Below are 19,435 nucleotides of genomic sequence, written 5' to 3'. Positions count from 1 at the left end.
TGGACTGCTTCCCGGTTAGCCCTAGCACAGTAGGCGTGCATACTCGATTGGTCTTGTGGTGAGCCTTTGCCCGTAAGCATTGTGACTGTCACACTGTGCTTTATATTGGGTGAATAAAATTGTGTTTGTTGCCGATCTGACTCTGGAGCCATCTCTACGCCATGTCGTAGAGCCAGCGAACCCTGCCGTAGTGTCTTTTTGCATTGCAGAGTGGAGGAGTGTTGTGCCTTTTCCTGACCGTCGCTCGTAGGGGGAGTTTCGTGCAAACCCATCTCCACATAACTGGCACCCAACTCAAACCCACGACCAGCTAGCTCAGTCAGTAGAGCATGAGACTCTTAAACTCAAGGTCATTGTACATCCCAGGTCGTCGCAGGTTGCATTCAAAGCTATCGCCTCCAACCCTATCATGATAAGCATCTTTGTTTATCTATCTGTTTCGCAGTGCATCTGGCTTAGTGTCGTTAGAAGCGTACTTACACTTTTAATACATGATAATCCAAACACACTGCCATTTCATGCTGCAGGTGGCATGAAGTGAGTTGAGGCTCACTTTATGTAGCCTCCGAAATTTCTCCATTGGCATTGGGCATTGCAATGCCCAGTGGAGAATTTTCGGGTCAATGACACGTGTTTCAACGCTACCCACAGCTGTCGGCTCAGTGCTGAGGCCTAACCTAACTAGGCCTAACCAGCTTCGAAAGTGTAGCATACGACGCTTCATAAGCGACAATTGCAAAATACACCATTTTGCTACATTTTATTTCACATCGCTTTGATTCGCACAAGAATGAAGGTGGGCTGTTATTCGCACCATCCAGAAGCGCGTGATGTGGTTGAGCCATCTCACATGCAGTGCAACGGCAGCCAGACGTAGGCTCAGAGTTCAACTTGCCTCATACCACTGCTCTTTCTTGTGCTATTGGTTTTACAGTGGTCGGCTCTTGTCGTGAAACATTTTGTTAAGAAATCAGTATAATTTACCAGTCAGTGTTTTATGTGAAAAACTAGCCAATTCTTGTGTCACCCGTGGTGGCAACACGCTCAACCTGAGCAGTTGTCATGGTGAGGAGCTGGCCGGCTGGCTACCTCACGTTGTGCTGACCATTAGTCTTGCCATTTGTGCACAACAAACATTCAGAAAATGGTGGACAGCAAGGTGCCATGGCGCATATTAACCTTGTTAATGCGGATTTCATGGTACCAAAAAAAATGTCAGGAATAACCGAATGTTCAAGTATCGATGGTATCAATGAAACAATAAACAAATGCCTACCATGTCAACACGCTTTTATTTACTGAATGAATCAGCAAATCCTGTTTCTATTTTGCCCAAAAGCATTGCTGAAACTGCCATTCTGGTCGTCTCATGACTTCTTAGCGCTCGCAGTAGCGAAGGCCTTGCGACTTTTTTCGCAGTGCTGCCGCGGCGTGCTTCTCCCGACTCCTGGTTACTTTTCACCAGTGAGCTGGGCGCAAAGCAGATTGTCTGTCCACCACAATGTAGCCAGTGCTCTTCATTTTGGACATCTTCACATTGGGTAAAAATGAAATTGCTGTTTGCCTCAACCGCTGTGAATGAAACTGTGGCAGCTGGCGACATGATTATAGATGAAGACTACACAGTTGTGAACCCACGTGGTCGACGTGCTCACAGAGTCAGAATGAAGCTAGTGCTTGCCGCAACCACTACAGATGAACCCAGAGATGTTATTGACACCATCATAAATGGTAACTATGCAGTTGTGAAGGCATGTGACCAGTGCGTTGTTATGTAGGGTAGAAATAGGCACGAAGCGTTCCGGCATGCCTGTCATTTATGTACGATTTCTGCATATGACTATGGCAATGCGGACTCTGTCACTTCGTTTTGGTTGGATGCTAGCATTGGTTTTTTTTCTTTGCGGTGTTGCACGCTCGCCAAGCTCTGAAAGTTGTCTGAATTAACCGATGTGTGACTAAGTATATCCCAATTAATGAGTTTGATTGCATTAAATAATGCGTATACCCACTAGGACCACAGGATGAGTCCGAATTATTTTATTTTCCGAGTTAATGAGGGTCGAATAAACAAGGTTTTACTGTAGTATGATTACCATATAAACTTGATCATGGTAATTTTGCTGTTTTCATTGCTCTTGCAATCGCTTTCAGGTTAGATGCAGTATATAAACCTTTTCACTGTTTACAAACATAGGCCTTGGATGGTCCCAGTTTTGCTCATTGACATAGCCCGCTAAATTTAGCGAGGAAGAAAAGCATTGGTGCAATATTGGCCAGCAAGAGTGCATTAAAATCTAAGCCCGCAGATTTTCAACACTTTCCCTCTGTACACAAGAACAATTTTACAAGTGAATGTTGCCTTAAGAGACACGAAAATGTTTATGTACTTGTCTTGATGCGTAATGCGCATGTCTTTTATCTGAAAACTTAAAAATAGGCTTTCCACCAGTAACAAAACATAAACACGCGGTTTGTGTTCCGGCGCAGTAGATTGATAGGCCCGTGACCGGAAGTTCCTTGGGGGCGCATTCTCGCTGCAGTTATTGCGCGAGTGAAACTGTCTATACAAAGTTCCACCATTTTTCAACATACCGTGGCTCTAATTTTGAATGGAAAGGACTTCAGGTATAATAGATCTTTCTCGCTGGAATATTATGGTCCTTTGCAATGGGCATCGACTGTATTGCAGTCCCAATGAGAGATCAAAAGTGCACTCGGGTGAGGAATCTAACCTTTAAAGGTGCATATTGTAGTAGGAACAAAATTAAATCTGGCAAGTTGCAGAAAAACTGCAAATACAACAGGTGTAGTGCTGCGTTTGCTTGACACAATATAAAGGGCACTGAAGTATCGCTATATGGATGAATTTGAAAGCATTGCAACATCTCTCTGATGACGTCTCAGCCTCATTCGCGTACTTGCGTGGATGTCCAAAGGAACCGGGCGCAACTACTGACGCAGCATCTGTCGCTTCAACGCGAACAAAACGTCCAAAGCACAGCGCATACGATGCTACCAGCACTACCCGCACTCTGCAAACATTGCAGATCGCTTTGAAGATGAGGCCCATGCAGCCGCGAGAGAATGACCCTTCCCCTTCTCAACTTACCCCCGTGCCTCCTATGTGGCAGAAGAGGGCGTGCTTCCTCACTTGCACGCGCTAGATTGAGCTGCATTTGCCGTAGCTTACTCTTGCATGCTTTCACTTGCACATGTTGCATACGGTGCGTGGTGACGATTTATTGCCCTTGGAATTCATACAGAATCTCATGGCGACGCCAACGGCAGAAAGGTGCCTGGACTGTCCAGACTCCATATAATTGGTATCGCAATAAAATCTGCAGGATACCCTTTGCTGTCCTGACAGAGGCACCCCACTTGTGGTTCTTTTGCATAGACCTGATTGCAATTCTTGTGGCCCCCGGTAGCTTTGTGTATGCTTATAACGAATATTGAATACAACGCAGGTAATTTTGTGTCCAATGTGATTTTGTTATAACGAAGTTTGATGGTATCCCTTTGCACAAAAGGCCATTTCCCTTGACCTGTGACCTTTAAGTCCGAGGAGAACTTCTACACCTGTGCCTGGTCATACGACGATGTCACAGGGCATCCACTGCTTGCTGTTGCAGGGTCACGAGGTGTCATTCGCATCATCAGCCCAGCTGCCATGAAGTGCATCAAGGTTTGTTTGAAGAGTTGTAGTACGATTGAGTCTGTATGGTACTGGTCCTGTGAGGATCAGATGGGGCAGAACACATAGTAAACTATGCTTTAGTGAACTTGTTTATTTCAAGCGATATTAGGTACAAAATTCAGTTCTACTTGACTACTGAATTAGTCGTATGGACGTATACCTTCCTGCCATACTACCTTGCGGGAAATGTTCAGCCACCATCTGTGCCACTTTCAGCGCTGTGGCATCATGGGAATGCCAAGGTATAAAAGATTTGGCCTGTTTTGGATGCGGCTTGGTCTAAAATGTGTTCATGGTCATGTGCATTAAACATTCTTGAAATAAAATTCTAATATCTTGTTTCTCATGTAAGGAATCCTATGTTGAATTTTACTCATAAACTCAACTGACAGAATATACATGCATAATTGACACTTGAACAGATTGAACACAGATCTTCTGATCTGTCCATCAGGCCTGTCAGCACAGTTCACGATTGGTTTTATTTCCAATTCACGGGCATCGCTATTTTGTGCAGCTACACAAATAATTTCTCAGTTACGCGTGTAAAGACCTCCAGTTAACATGGCCATAATACACAAAATGCATACAACCGTTTCCACACTTTGTCAGATTTGTTGGACAATCCCACCGCTGTTACCACTTGTAGGAGCTGCTGGACGATCTCACCGCTGCCGCCATTTGTAAGCGTTGAAGGTCGTAGAGAGGAACTTAGGAGGAACTAGATGAATAGGGTTTATTTACATTATTTACATTTGAACATGGGATACATTTACACAGTCTAGCGGGACTCCCAAATGGAGCCCGCAAGACAAAACATACAGCAAACGAGCACACAGCTCACGAGTACATTGACGAGCACTGAGCACGACAACGAGCACACCTAGCAGCCAACAAAACAGCCGTTTTTAAACACTTCATGTTCCCTAGATTCCTAGGTGAGGCAAAATGTTCGACATCATCGTAAACAAGCTGCCTCTCTGCGGGACGTTTTACACACACACACTCACACACAGGTTTCAGTGCCCCCTCCGAGGGCCGACGACCTTTGCTGCACTCGGAGCTGACCTTTGCAGCGCGGTCGTTGTGGTGCCCATTGTCCTGCGTCCCCGTCACGCCTCGGTCAGGTCACGCCTGACCCCAGCCGGCGCCTCTAAATTCCAGAGCTGCCTTTCTCCTGTTCTCCGAACGAGGCGCATGGTGGATTAACGCCGCCATGGTCAAGTTCTCCTAAGGAAGTTCACGGTTGGTTAGCGCTGTCCTCGCTGGTTCTCTGAAGGGCGCCCCCTACGCAGGTGGATCGAAACACATGCAGAGGGCTGAAATAACTTGCACGTTGCCACCTCGGCAGGCCATTGCTAACAGCATATGAATCAACTGAGTGACGAATTTGGTGGTTACAGGTATAAAACAGCAGCATTAGCAGCTCAAGATGGGATCAATCAAACACAGTGTCGTAAAAAAATGTGTGTGTGTGTGTGTGTGTGTGCGTGCGTGCGTGCATGCGTGTGCATGTGTTTGTGTGTGTTTGCAACTTATTTGGCACCATTGGTAAAAGGTTAACTGTAACTTTGCACAGTGTGCCAGGTACACAGAAAAGTGCAGCTTGCCGAGGTTTGTTCTCCAGAGCAAAATGCAGCTGTGATTTAAACGAAAGCAGCTGTAAAAGCGCCATCTTCAAACACTGCATAATGACCATAGCTTGTTGGGCTAGTCGGCTCGTAGTCACAACACTTCAGCTTTCTAGATTAGGTGCAAGAAAGCTATCAATTGAATGCTTTATTTAGGATCCTTTTTTTAAACAGTGACAGTAGAAATAAAAAATGAGAAATCAAGAAAGGTTGTCCTGTCATTCATTACCAAGCTATGCCAAGAAAGTTTATCTCTTTTTTCAGAGAGACATGCTAATGAGCTCATGGCGCAATCCTGCTACAGTGGTCAATTTTGTAAGCTTCTAGTATCTTGCTGTTAGCTAGTATGCATGTCTGTGGAACAACTTATTTCCTTCAACAGTAGGGCTTCTATCATACCAGTGGCAATGAATGGCATGGTCAGCTGCCCTCCTGCATGTCTCTAAAAGCAAACAAATTTCTTGGCCCGGCATTACGAAAGGTGATTGGAAGGCATTATGTGATTTTTCTTTCAGTCCTTACTACAAGTCATACGTTGCTGTAATGAAATGGGGTTAAACAAACTAAGGGGTATCATGAGTAATCTTAATGTGTCTTGAAGTTATCATAGAAACTGATGCATTTAAGATCTCATTTCAGCAAAGCAGAGGTTTTCGTAAATGGATAAACAAACATTGTTTTGGCTCATGATAAAGATTTGCTGATCTTTCCAGGTCAGTCACGCCGAAATGTTCTTTTGGCTGAAATTAGGCTTTTGCATTGGCTTCAGCTTACCCACTACAACTTCCTGCTCCCCAGCCGCACATAGACAACACTTATAGTGCAGTAATTTTGGCTTCCCCTTAACCTTTGTTAAAGCAAGGTTTAACTAAAAGAAAGGAAGGCTGATCTTCAATTACAGTGCTCATTTTCCAGTCGTCTTTGTGTGTCTATCCCTGTGTCCTGGGTTGGGACACTGCAGTTTTGTGGCTTGCAATAATATAAAAATAATTGCTGTTAGTAGCGTGTCGACTCTAAACCCAGGTGTGTTAACTAATACTTTTCAATGGCCCACATGACTGCTTGAGCTTATAATGCAAGGCAACTGCAATGTGTAAAGATGCTGTGCTGGTATCTAACATTGGAGACATCTTTGTCAGCACACATGTGATGTACAAGCTGTTGCTTGCACACTGTATTGATAAAGAAGAGGATTTGCATTTATGTAATGCCATGAACTTGACAATGCAGTGTTGTTCAAAATACTGCCTGTGTCTGTGCCCATTTATATGCAGCACTACATTGGCCACGGGAATGCCATCAACGAGCTTAAATTTCATCCCCACGATGTCAACCTTCTGCTGTCTGTCAGTAAAGGTAAGACCCCTTTGTGACTTATGACTAGAGGCTGGGCATTTCACAAGATTAATATTTAGAAACTGCTGCGATATGACTTGGCCTATAAATTTAGGTACATTGATGTGCTTATTTCATCAGTTCGATGCATCTCATGCATGGCGTAAACTTGGTGTGAATTTCATGGGAATTTTTTAGGAATCTTGAAAATACACCCAGTTCTAGCTCTCACTTCAGGGAACCAGCTTTTAAGAAAGCTGTTTTAGCCATGCCAATAACACAGTGTTTTCCGATTCACTTCTACGGGTAACCACAAGATGATTGCCATGCACTGAATTTACCTAGCATGGTTTGCGTTAAAGGAGAAGTATCTCACTGCGCACATACCATTTCTAACCTGCTTTTTATAACAAAGAAATGCCTGCATAGTCTTTAACAAACATAAAAGACTTTTGCTTTTCGCATAGCAACACTTTTATTGTGAAGCTACTGTGTCCATTTAAGTCTTTTTATGGGGAACACATAAGAACATAGTATTGTAGACAAGTCAGCACCACTGCCATAGCACTATATTGAAGTTGAGCGTTTCATGTGTAGCAGGAACAAAAATTAAGCTTCTATTTAGGTAATTTTGCTTTGCCAAGCTCCTTACGCCATGTGGCGTCATTGTGTAGGAGTGCAGAGCAACAAACAAGCTCAAGCCACCTTCAGGCCTCTATTGACTGTCATAGCTTCTTTAGAGACGTTGAGCATGTTTTTCAAATTTGCAACAAGTAAACGTTTGAGGAGCTCAGATTCTCTATATGGGGATGGTTTATTTATTTATTGTACAGTTAAATCTTGATGTAACAAACTTCAGTATAATGAAATTCTCAAAATAACAAGGTATTTAACTTTCCATAACCTCTGGTCCATAGAACATCACGTATTTAGAAACTAATTATAGTGAAGTAAATAAATGCACACATGCTACCTGAAAGCAGAAATGTTGTCTTCGCATGGCACATGTAATGCGAAACGAGGGTTCATATCCCACCTGCAGCCAGTTGTTTTTTCATGCCCTTTCACTTCCATTTATTTGTCATTTCTTTTATTCAATTAGTAATTTCCCCTCTGTTGTCCTTGGTTCTTGGTTTGTTGGCTTCTTATAATATGATTAATAACAATCGGGCATCTCTGTTCCATTTCTTCTTGCTCATTACATAACAAGGGTCTGAAATCCGGAAACATTGATACCTTCAGGTAGCATGTGTGGGTATGTTGACCAGTTGCCTCCTTCACCCAAAAGGATTATGTACTCGTGACGCCTGCACCAAAAACGATGTTCCACATCTGCCGCGAAGCCTTGTGAGTGATGGAGCTGGCTAACGCTCCCAGGGTTAGTTCTAGTAGTAAAACGGGGGGGGGGGGGGGGGTGAGGGGTAAGTTGGCGTGCGTCTCAGTTGTAGCTTCGCACGGCTGTAAGCGCGGCTGAGCGCAGATGCAGCCGCGCACCCTGCTTTAGAAGTAATCTGCTGTGTATGCAAAGAGTGGGCATGCCGAGACGGCGGGGCACCATGTAAGTCGTCTTACCGCGCATTTAGTCTTGGAGGTTGTGTAACCTCGAGTCTTGGTGACCTGTTGGAGCGAAAGGCAGACGAAGCATTCGCTCCTCACTGCAGGCACTTTTCCTGATAGCGTTGACCCAGTGTGGGTGATGCTGTCAGCCACTGGGGCAAAGTTCACATGAAAGCGTGGCTGGCTTTACTTAAACCGTACCGCTGAGAAAATATTGTGAACATATGTGGCATGAAGCCGTTTCATTTGTCACCGACTCCCATGTTTATCAGAATGGACCGTTTTCTCATTCAAATTAGCTTTTTTCGATTGCCTAATAATTCGGAAAATTCTGCGGCCCATTTCCATGGAAAAAAAATCGATTGGTGACCGTTCTTATTTGCCTAAAAGGTAAAATTTCAATAGAACGAAATTTCAATATTGACACACGTACTTGTTTATATCTATTAGGTGACCCCATTTCACCGTCTAAGAAATGTTATAACCCAGCGAAGGATGCGCCTGCATGTATAGGAAGTCTCTGAAATGTTATCGACGTTTCTATCCGCTGTCTTTTGTAACTGAACCTTGTGTAATCTGATTACTTGTATGCATGGCATGAATTGGGTAGAACTTTCTGGAAGACACGTGGCACCATTGATTATTCTGAAACCTCTGATGACTCATGTATAAAAGCCGACGCGCTTGCCTTGCACATCAGATTTCACCGATCGCCGACTGTGTTCGCAACTATCGTTGTGATTGAAGTGTAACTTGCTTTGTGGGCACAGGTTTGCCCAAATAAAAAGCTAGTTTCTTCATTCACAGTTTTGCTTCTGTGTTCTTTACCGTCACTACTACGTGACAATATAACAAAGCAATTTGCTGATTTCACTGATTTTGTTATATCAAGCTTTAGCGTATCATCAGTGTATACATATTTCATAGGGTGCTGGAGCATGCATGGCAAAAGAAAACAAGAATAAAAGCACAATACTGTACAAATTTACATTTCAAGTAAAAATATTTGAGAAATATGCATTCATAGAGGAGCTGCAGGCCTGAAAGGACATATTGAAAAGAAACACGGTCAGCTACAGTATTTGCTGTGGCAGCAGACAACTTATTCCAGTTCCTTGTGGTTCTGGGAACAAACGATTGTGAGCCTGCAGTGGTTTTAAAATACGGCTCATTGACCTTGTGGGCATGATCAAATTTGTGGAAGTCAAATAAGGTTGGATGCCTAAAAAAAAAAACTAATGAAGAGCAGGTTTATGGAACACACCTTGTGACAAAGACAGATGTCTAACTGTTATGCAACCTTTTTACCATTCCTTCCAGACCACACTTTACGACTGTGGAATGTCAAGACAGACCAGTGCATTGCCGTGTTTGGCGGAGTCGAGGGACACCGGGACGAAGTCCTGAGTGCGGTATGTGAATCTCCTTTTCTTTTTTTTGTCTTTAGGCTTGGCTTCAGAGTTTCTTTATCTGCCGATCTGTGCATCAAGTTCCACAAAGTCCGTATTGCTTTAGAATAACATTCTAAATATAATAACAATCAGTGTGTCTAACAGTGTGAATAACAATCAGTGTGTCTACCAACTGGGAAAGCCGGGAATTCTCAGGGATTTTGATTTGTCTGGAAATACTCGGGGAAAACTCAGGGAATTTGTGCTTCTGTCAGGGAAAATTAGCTGTGATTTTATCTGAAGGGAACGAAAGTCACGCTAATGCTGAACAGAGAGGAATCATAACGAATTGTCTTTGACGCCCTGTCATCAGCTGGAGGAGTTGCTACTGTACAGTCAACGACTGATTTTCAGAACGCCCAATCTTTCGGCCATGCCCGATAATTCGGACGGCTTCGCGGCACCACCACATACCCCATAGAGTCAAAGTGTAAGAATGTCTGAAATTTAGTGCACAACAACACTTTGCCGTCCGACATTCAGGACTTTTTGCCATGACTGCAGCTCCGAAACAGCAATAATCAAAGCCACCACCGCCGCCATTTTCATTATCTCGCCACTTCGAACTGGCGCTGTTGCATGCAAGTCCGCTGGTAGCAGTAGCCACCACTGCGCCAACGCTAGGCCTAGCTGCTTCGACATTCCGTGCCGTGTTTTCCACTGAAATAATTCACCACTGTCAGCAATGACATCGACTCTACCTTTGTAATCTTCGTGATTGGCTTCGAAGCTCAGGATGCACGGCGCATTGAATACCAGTTCCCGAAAGTTAGCTTCGCTTCAATACGGTAATAATACACGGTGAAGCATATGTAAAGTATTGCGGTAAAGCTAAGCAAGCACAAGAAAGGACAATTGTCACTATGTATTCCTTGATTATACACACGTCCACCCGTCATCTCCTGTCGCAGTACGAGCACTGATATGACAAATAAGTATTCCGGCAGGCCTTTTCGAATGTGTGTGTGGTGATTTGAGCCCCTAATGGCTGTAAAAAACATACATTCATTGTTTTCGAACTGCCCGAATTTTCGTACGTTGAAACGACGCAAATAGACTTCACCGCGAAGACCCTCTAATGTGGGCTGCTGAAAATAGAGCTCGTATGGAGCCCCTCCTCCAGCTCACGCTGTGCCATGCAGGCTTGTGACTTCCTTTCTTTTCCTGGATTTTGTATGCCTTTCCTTTTGGGGCAGACACTGAGTAGCCAGATTTAATTCTTATAGCTAGTAATGCGGCATGGGAACGTTGTAGTAGGCAGTTTATTTTACCATAGAACATGCACACAAGTTCACAGTGCCAGGGCTGCTCCTGGGTACATCTGGGTACTTAAAACTGGTAATGCTACAAGTGGATTCGAGTGCACTTCTGTCTAATTAAAATGTTTGTCAGTTTGTCCCCTTTGCTTTTTTCGTCAATTTTTGCAAATAATTCATACAATGCATCTACACAGGCAGATATTGAGGTTGCATTGGTAGATTATTGAGGTGTGCACTGTGCATAAAATACACACTCCACAGCCTTCACAACTTGCCTGCACACCATCCCTAGCAAGCCCCCAATTTCTACTAAATATAAGCTACATGAGTTATCTACATCTCCAAGGACAGTGTGAAAATATGCCTAATAACGTTTTTGTCTGCTTCTAATTCCAATAACAGCAAGTTTTTTTCGTCAACCGCTCAGTCAGCATTTTCAGATTCCATTAGCCAGACTAAGATGGCCCATAGGCATAGAGGGTGATTAAAGAAGGCATGTTTTGGATACGGTTGTTCGCAGGACTTTGACCTCTTGGGCCAGAAAATCATGTCCTGTGGCATGGACCATTCCCTGAAACTCTGGAAGCTGGACACGGAACAATTCCATAAGGCCATCAGGGAATCTCACGTCTACTGCCCCTCCAAGTCACAGAGGTTGCTTTCCTTATCTTCAAATTCCTGTTTTCCTATTATTTGTCTACATTGCATAATCCTTTCCTTCTTCCTCATTCTTGCTTTTTACAGTTGTGTCATTTCTTGCCTACGTTTCATCAGACTGTCTCAACAAATGTGTGCATATTCATTTCAGGAGCAGAAAAAAAAATTTATTTGACATGGGCTTTCCCCTGTTGCTCAGTTCCTATAGCATCCTGCTCCCAAGCATGAGGTCATGGGTTCGATTTCCAGCTATGTCAGCCGCGTTCCAGTGCAAGCGAGATACAAAAGTGTTAGTGAGCTGCCCGTTGGGTATACAGTCGATTTCGGATATATCGAACTCGAAGGGGATCGTGAGATAGTTCGATAAATTGATAATTCAAAATATAAAATATGCATGTCAAAAGCTTCTCTAACAACTCCACGCATCTCAAGGCAGTTTCCCGATGTCGTGACTAACGGGAACTTACCGATCTGTGCCTCCAAGGCGCGTAAAAAAACAAAGACACAGCGCGATGACCAGAGCAGTCATTTTCGAAAGAAAAAAATCTGTGACCTTTGCTTGCTTTTTCTTCCGCACCATCAAGCTCATTAAGCTGTCCTCAAGCTTGTTGACAGTGTCCAAATGAGAAAGGCCAGCTCCTTCCATTGTGCCACAACAGCGGCGAATGACGCTGAAAGCTGATGCAAGTTCAGCTGCACTGCGTGGTGGTTGGTCCTCTTTGCTGGAATCTTCGCCGCTGCTCGAGTCTGCGTCCTCATCACTCATGATGTCAGCCACAATCTCCTCATCAGCGCGATCTACTACAGCTTGCACGCCGTCGTCAGCGCTGACGAAATCGCGTGCTGCAACGCCGCCTGGGAGGGCACTTGGGTATGCCAAGAGCTCGCGAAATTTGCTCTCCAGGCATCCAGCATCATCATCTTCACTGTCAAGACATCCGTCGTCTGCAGCTACCACAAAGCCTGCTTTGCGGAAGTAGTTCACAATTGTGCTTTTCTTCACGTCATTCCAAGCACCAGCCAGCATTTAAATGGCTCCGAGGAGGTCTACCTTGAGTTCGATTCCTAATCGAAGGTTGATTAGGAGCCTCTGCACCAGTCGTCGTCTGTACCTGACCTTAAACTCTTTCACAATGCCTTGGTCGAGAGGCTGAAGTTCTGCCATTGTGTTTGGCAGCAAAAATGAAGGTGATCTGCTTTAATGGGCAGACGACATGATGGGCCGAACAATTGTCAAGAAGACAAACTTTGCAGCCAGACTTCTCCAGTTCAGCATCCCATGCCTGTAGCCACTCAACGAAAATATTCCTGTCATCCAAGCTTTCTTATGGACGCGTATTGAACCGGGAGGCCTTTCTCGTTCTTAAAGCAGCGTGGCGACCTGCTCTTTCTGTTAACAAACGGCCGTAGTTTGCATTACCCATCCATACTCGCAGCAAGCAATATCGATATGCGTGCTTCGCTGTTCTTTTCACCATGGCATGCAGTGCCCTTCAGATGCAGTCTTGTTTGGCAGCATTTGCCAAAACAGTGCCGTCTCATTTGCATTGAATATTTGCGACGGCGAGAAGCTGTCAGAAATATTTGGCCACTCTTCAGACAACCAGTTCTCTATGTGACTTGTGCCAGTCGTCTCGCTTTCGCCCGAAAGGGTCTTTCCGACGATGCTGTAGCAACTCTTAAGTCGCTTCTGCCAACCAGTGCCGCCAGTGAAGCTTTCTTCTCCGAAAGCCACAGCAAACCATTTGGCTTTCTTCATGAGTATTGGGCCATCAACAGGTATGTTCTTGGCACGTGTCTCCAAAAACCAGGTGTGCAACGCCTTACGCGCGCACGACACGCTCCAGGGCAACTGGACTGCAGTGCCTTCAGCTTAACATCGGCTTTGTTCTTGAGGATCGTACTCAGAGGGGTGGCGAGGAATTCTGAATGCCGCGACGGCCGACGACTTTTTCTTGCCAGCCTCCACCCATTGAATGATGTCCGCCTTTGTTGAAAAATCTAAATTTTTGCTTTTTTTTCGTGGCCATGGCTCCGGAACATGTGCCAAAAGTGGAAAGAAAAACACACTGCATTACACGAGTCTCAAGCCTTCGTGTTGGCGTCGTGAATAAAAGGAACAAAGCGAATTGAAAGATGCGCCACTCCGCGTCTTCGCACTACCACAAGCCCAAGCTGCACTGACCTCGTTCGTCTCGCTGCGCCAACGGTGTCAGCTAAGGAACACAGGAAACAAGCGCCTGCGGTCAGCGTGGTTTCTCCCTCCCGCTTCCCTTTCACACCCAGTCGCACTAGTGCTCCTCGTCACGTGCCTTTTACCCACACGCTCCTTTCTCAGAGTGCGGGGCGGCGCGTGTGAGATCGCGGGAACATCGCGAGAACTTCGTGAGAAAAAGCGCACTTGCGGGGTAGGGATGTGATGGGAGAAGCGCACATCCAGGGGTGGGGTATGGTGGGAGAAGCTCACTTGCCGGGGTGCAGCTCAGCAAGGAGTTTGATACATCGATATGCCGGTGCACGGGAGTTTTATATACGCGAACAATAGCGCTATAATTTTGCATGGGATTCCCAAGGGGATTTTTCAACGGTTCGATATAGGCAATAATTCGATATATCCGGTTCGATATCGGGATCGACTGTACATTCGAGATTCCCAGACGCCTTCCACAGTGGCATCCCTGATGGCTGAATGTGCAGCGTTTGAACCATTGTACATTATAATTTGGTTGAATTTTATATTGGCGCATGGCTAGGTTCTTCCTTTAGAAAAATAAATGTTAGCGACGTCTTTGAGCTTGAAAATTTGCAGGACTTAAGTCAATGTACACATAACTAAAGCTCATGGACCCTCATAATCCAGCAAGAAATATGTATAGTAGAATCTCAGTGATCACACCTGATAGGAATTTCAGGATGATACGAATTTTTCAAAAGTCCAGCCGCAGGTTAGTTAGCTTGTAATGTGCTAAAAATTTTGACATTGTGAATGACTGCTCGCTCTCTGGCAGATGATACAAACCACCAAGCCCTCAAGCGATCACGAGTGGAGCTGGTGTGAGGCCCCAGTGCCCCAGTAGCTCCAGACACTGTCGCTTGTCGGGCCAGCAGAGCAACCGCGCCAATGCACTGCTCTCACTCCTATCGCCATGGCGACCTATGTCACTCCGCCTCAACTTCACCTCCATGTGTCCCCCGCTCTCAAAGAAAAAGCTTTCCCTTTGTGCAATATCTGGAACTTGTCGGCAGTTTTCAAATGCCTTGCAACTTTATCAGAAGCCGGCCATAGCACGTGACCCAGTATTGCTACATCAGCAAGATCAGCGGCATTCAATTCCATGGGTAGCCTTATCTCTATTACATGCCTTCTATCGTCTTCCACGCCCAATGACAATTCGAAATGTTAATACCTTTGTGCCCGTCAAATTGCACTGTATGAAGTAGATTTGCCACCGCAAAGAAGCGTAAACAGGTTTTCTTATCTGGTGCAAATCACGTCCTTATCACTATCGGGCAGCCGCTAGGATGCAGCAACGGAAGAAACACGAGATAACCAGGCAGATCTTGAAATGGCAGCCTCGGAACATGCGAAATGCACAGCTCGCTCCTGCCAAAATTTTCATAAAACAAGTGCGCCAGCTATTCCAATTCGTGTTGGCCAGTAGCAGTGCTCCCTGCGTGCGCTCCATGTGATTGCAGTGATGAATTGCGACACTAGTTCCCCTTTTTGCACTCGCTTTTATTGCTTTTATTTATGCATGGAGAAATACAGCTATTTTTGATGTAATTTTCACAGCGAAAAGGTTGTATTTAAGAGCTCACAAGAATAACAACATGGACATGTCATGTTCCTAGTGAACGTCATAGTGTACCAGAACGTCTGAAATTTCGGGCATAAGAACTCTTCCCCGTCCAATCTTCCAGATGTTTTGCCATGACCGCAGGTACAAAACACCATTAATCAAAGCCACCACCGCTGCCATTTTGATCACCTCGCCACCTCGAACCAACTTTCTCGCACGCAGATCCACTGACAGCAGTAGCCACCACTGCGGCAACGCTAGGCCTAGCTGCTTCGACATTCGCTATGAAGCTTCTTGCCGTTGGGTGCCGTGTTTTTTATTGAAAGAATTTGCCGCTTTCACAATGGCAGCGTTTGTGGTCCTCGCGATTGGCTTAGAAGCTTGGAAAGCACGTAGCGTTGCATAATGCCGGTTCCCGAAAGTCAGCTTCGCTTCTGTTCAGAAATGTTACTTGGTGAAGCATATGCAAAAGTATTGCAGTGAAGCATAACAAGCGTAGGAGGGGGCTATTCCAAGGGACACAGTATGTATTCCTTAATTATACACGCATGCACCCAGTATTTTCTGTCACAGTACGAGCACCGATATGCCTGATACGTGTACCGACAGGCCTTCAGAGCGTTTTCGAATGTGCCTGTGGCGGTTTGAGCCCTTAAGTGCAGTAAATGACATGCATTTTTTTCCATTTGGCCGATTTTTAAGATGCTTTTGTGGCCCCTAAGAAATTCGAAAAATTGTACGTGGACTGTGCAACTGACCAAAAAGATGGTTCGAATGGTCCGTGGGGCAAACGAGTGGTGGAAGGAGGACAACAACAGAAAGGACCTACGAACTGAGGAATGAACGGGAAAGGATGCGTGCTGCCGCCATTTTGAAGGAGCTTGAGCTCAAAAAACAAAGTGTTGGCTGATGCTGAGATGCAGGTGTCTCTCATCCAAACCAAAATAAAGTCTTTAAAGCAGTGAAACACAACACTGAGGCGACGTGCGTGAGATGAGAGTATGTCAGGACAGTTGAGGCTGACTTACGAGGTGTTCAGAGAGAATCTCAATTGTGACAATGTTTGGGCCTCATACCACTGAGCTTGCTATCATTTGATAGAAATAGCTCATATTCGAAAATATTTGCTTCTGTATGCATCTCCTTTTTATCATGTTAGGAAATGTCCGACTCAATATGCTTACTAGAGAGTGACAGCATCTGGCGATATGGTTTCAGCCCATCTTGACATTAAACATAGTTCTGCATCACTCAGGGAATTTTGCAAAGGCACTCAGGGAAAACCTGGAAAACTCAGGGAATTTGGAAATTTCAGCTTGGTAGACACCCTTTTAACACTTTCCTGCCTGCTGGAAAAGCAGCTGTTTTTGCGTAGTCTTGTAAATGCTTTTTTTTTTCCTGTCACAGAGCATGCGCGATACTAAAGTGTCAGATTGAAGAGGAATAAATTCTCTTTTTGACTGTACTATTGCCAAACAACGTTTTATTAAAAATTTAAAAAAACATCCAGACTAATATATTGTAGAAAAAAAAAGGCACAAACAAACGTCATTGTTGCTTTGCACAGAAAATAAAACGTTAATAATGTTCCGAATATACATTTTCAACACAATGTACCTGTGCAATATTTCAGCAAATATAATCTTTCTATGTCAAAATTTTCTGAAGCTATGAAACAAAACGTTAGCCCTAGTGACTAGCCTAAGTGCAATGCCAAGGTCAACTCTTGGCCGTCTTATTGCATAAAACTAGACTTCCTTTGCGCCCGACAGCAAAGGGTCCCAATCGATGGTTGTTACCACCCTACCGATGAGAACCGTGACTTTAGAACAAGCAGGATATTGATGCACAGCTGCTTTGAAGCGGTTTGGCGAGGAAAGTGAAACTTTGTTTGGAAATCTGACAAACCGAAGTTGTCTTCCACGTCACTGCTGCTTCTAAAGTCCAAAACCTCGCATTGCATTAGAATTGGTAGAAATACAACATTTCAGTGTATGAGTGGCGTGCAGCGTTAACACCATCTTGGAAATTGTGAATGCTCATCACACCGACCACGCCCCTTTTTCGGAGGCACTTTAAATATCTGTGCACAGCAGAAAACGAAAACCAAAAACCGAAACTGGCCAAATAGTTCCTAAATAAGCCAATAAATGGCACCAGCTTCCGAGAGCGCTCAGAAAGGGGTAATATATGAATTTGCAGTCATCGTTAGCTGGCTATCAATGAGACTAGGTGCGGACAGGAAAGGGTTAACTTTGATAATCAGAGCTTTTTCACTCGAGTGTTCTTTGTGGTGCTAACAGAAGTCCAGTTATGTTTTGATTCTGCAAGGATGGTTCTGTATGCTGCGGTACGCTGTTGTATGCATACGTTGCTTCTTTCTGCAATGTAGCTAGAGAGCCGTTTGGCTGCAGGCAGTGCACTTCCCGGTAGTGAAGGCTTCTTTTACGTGGTGAACTGAGGCATCCATGAGAACGCTTTTTTTTTTTTTTTAAGCATGGCTTGCTTGTGTAGTAAGACAGGTTGAACGTTAGTAGACTAGCTTCAGTAGTAAAACTCCCCGCCCGCACGCTTACAGCCGCTGTCGCCACTTCTGTGACAGCCGCCAGATGGCAGCGCGGTTCCATCGAGCTCTACTGCAGACACCTAGCCACAGCCTTGAGCTGGTGCGGACGGGCAGTTTGCGCGCATTTCACGCTCACTGGCATTCCCCGTAGTCCGAATTAGTGATACCATGAGAAAGCGGTATCCACCTACAGCAATAAGATTTATCGGGCAAGTTGGTTCATACTGAAAGAAGGGTAAACTACACGAAAGCAAAAAACGCATACAGCGAAGCGCAGAAGCTGCGTTTCTAAATGTCGTGTGTTTCTTCCTGTCGTCTTAACATTTAGCGCAGTTTAGCTCAGGAGTCTGAAGTTCTGGCCAAAGTACGTGATTGTAGGAGAATCTTCATCCCCACCGAAGCTTCTCACCATGCCAAAGAAGCACTACAGAAAGAAAGCTGAGGTCAGTCTTTGAACACACAAGTCACAAAAAAAAAATTGTCGGCTCTTCCATTACGTGAAGATGGTTAACCAGCGAAGCTGAAACGTGCAGCCCCTGTGTTTATCACTGGGTTAATCCCGAGGGTTCATTAAAGTATTTCTCAGTTATGAGGTTACACACAATTGGCTGCGATGGACAGAACGACGTCACTGAAGGTATGCCCGCAGTCGGCCATTGTCGCTTGCGTTCGATGTGTCGAGTTTGCTCGGCGGCGTGGTTAGCAGCCTTCGCCCACCATTTGCTGCTTGTGATTCTTCAAAATTAAATTTTTGCAAAATTAAATCTGTCCATTACGTAAGACAATGAGTGGCTCATACTCCCTTAAGCAATGGCTCATACCCCTGTAAATGCGGCCTCCCCATTACGACGACAGAAGAGAAGTGAAGTTATACGCTGGAATGATGAATGGAAACGCAGCCAGCTGTAGAAGACGACAACGACGAATGCGGGAGATGTGGCACGAGCGCGTGCCATGGATTTTGCAGAGAATTCCCGGTCGGCACGAGGAATCACTTTGTTCCATGCCGAGCGAAGCGTCGCATTGCTGGGAGCACAGAAAAAGTGGCGCGCCGAAGTGTCGACATCATTTCAATAGCCGCCTATGCAGCCAGGTACGCAGCATGTCTGCTGATATTCTTACAAAGTCGGCGAAGGCTACAGTTTTGGGGATGACATGCCTGCTGAAATTCGCCATCAACAACGAACCACAATACATCAACGCTGCACCACGTGCTTAGTCCAGCCCGCCCGCGTAGCTGGCTAGTGAGGAAGCGAAGCTGGGCATGACTGCAGTGCCACAAAGGCGCGAGCGGGTGGCAATTCCACGGAACGGCATCTAGTTTAAAAACTGAAGATAGTACAGTAATGTTGGACAGGTTTTGATTAGGTGTGTGTGAATACCGAATAGTAGATTTTGAATTGAGTAAAGAAAGCAAAGCTGAATATTGAATCAATACCAAATATCAGAACATTTCTCACAAAATTTAATGCTTACAAA

General features: G+C 44.9%; 1 protein-coding gene across 2 annotated transcripts in view; it reads left to right on the top strand.

Annotated features, from left to right (window-relative positions):
• Positions 1-19,435, top strand: part of LOC135908099 (polycomb protein eed-like) — a 59,331-nt gene that overhangs the window by 22,394 nt on the left and 17,502 nt on the right. For both annotated transcript variants that reach the window (XM_065439851.1, XM_065439852.1), the window contains exons 5-8: positions 3,563-3,688; positions 6,606-6,687; positions 9,544-9,635; positions 11,454-11,587. In XM_065439851.1, the coding sequence (XP_065295923.1) occupies positions 3,563-3,688; positions 6,606-6,687; positions 9,544-9,635; positions 11,454-11,587 (434 nt within the window). The remainder of the gene's footprint in view (positions 1-3,562; positions 3,689-6,605; positions 6,688-9,543; positions 9,636-11,453; positions 11,588-19,435) is intronic.

This window comes from Dermacentor albipictus, chromosome 5 (genome assembly GCF_038994185.2).
Source record: "Dermacentor albipictus isolate Rhodes 1998 colony chromosome 5, USDA_Dalb.pri_finalv2, whole genome shotgun sequence".
Taxonomy (NCBI): domain Eukaryota; kingdom Metazoa; phylum Arthropoda; class Arachnida; order Ixodida; family Ixodidae; genus Dermacentor; species Dermacentor albipictus.
The sequence above is the reverse complement of the archived record's forward strand: the minus strand, read 5'-3'. Positions and strand labels throughout refer to the sequence as shown.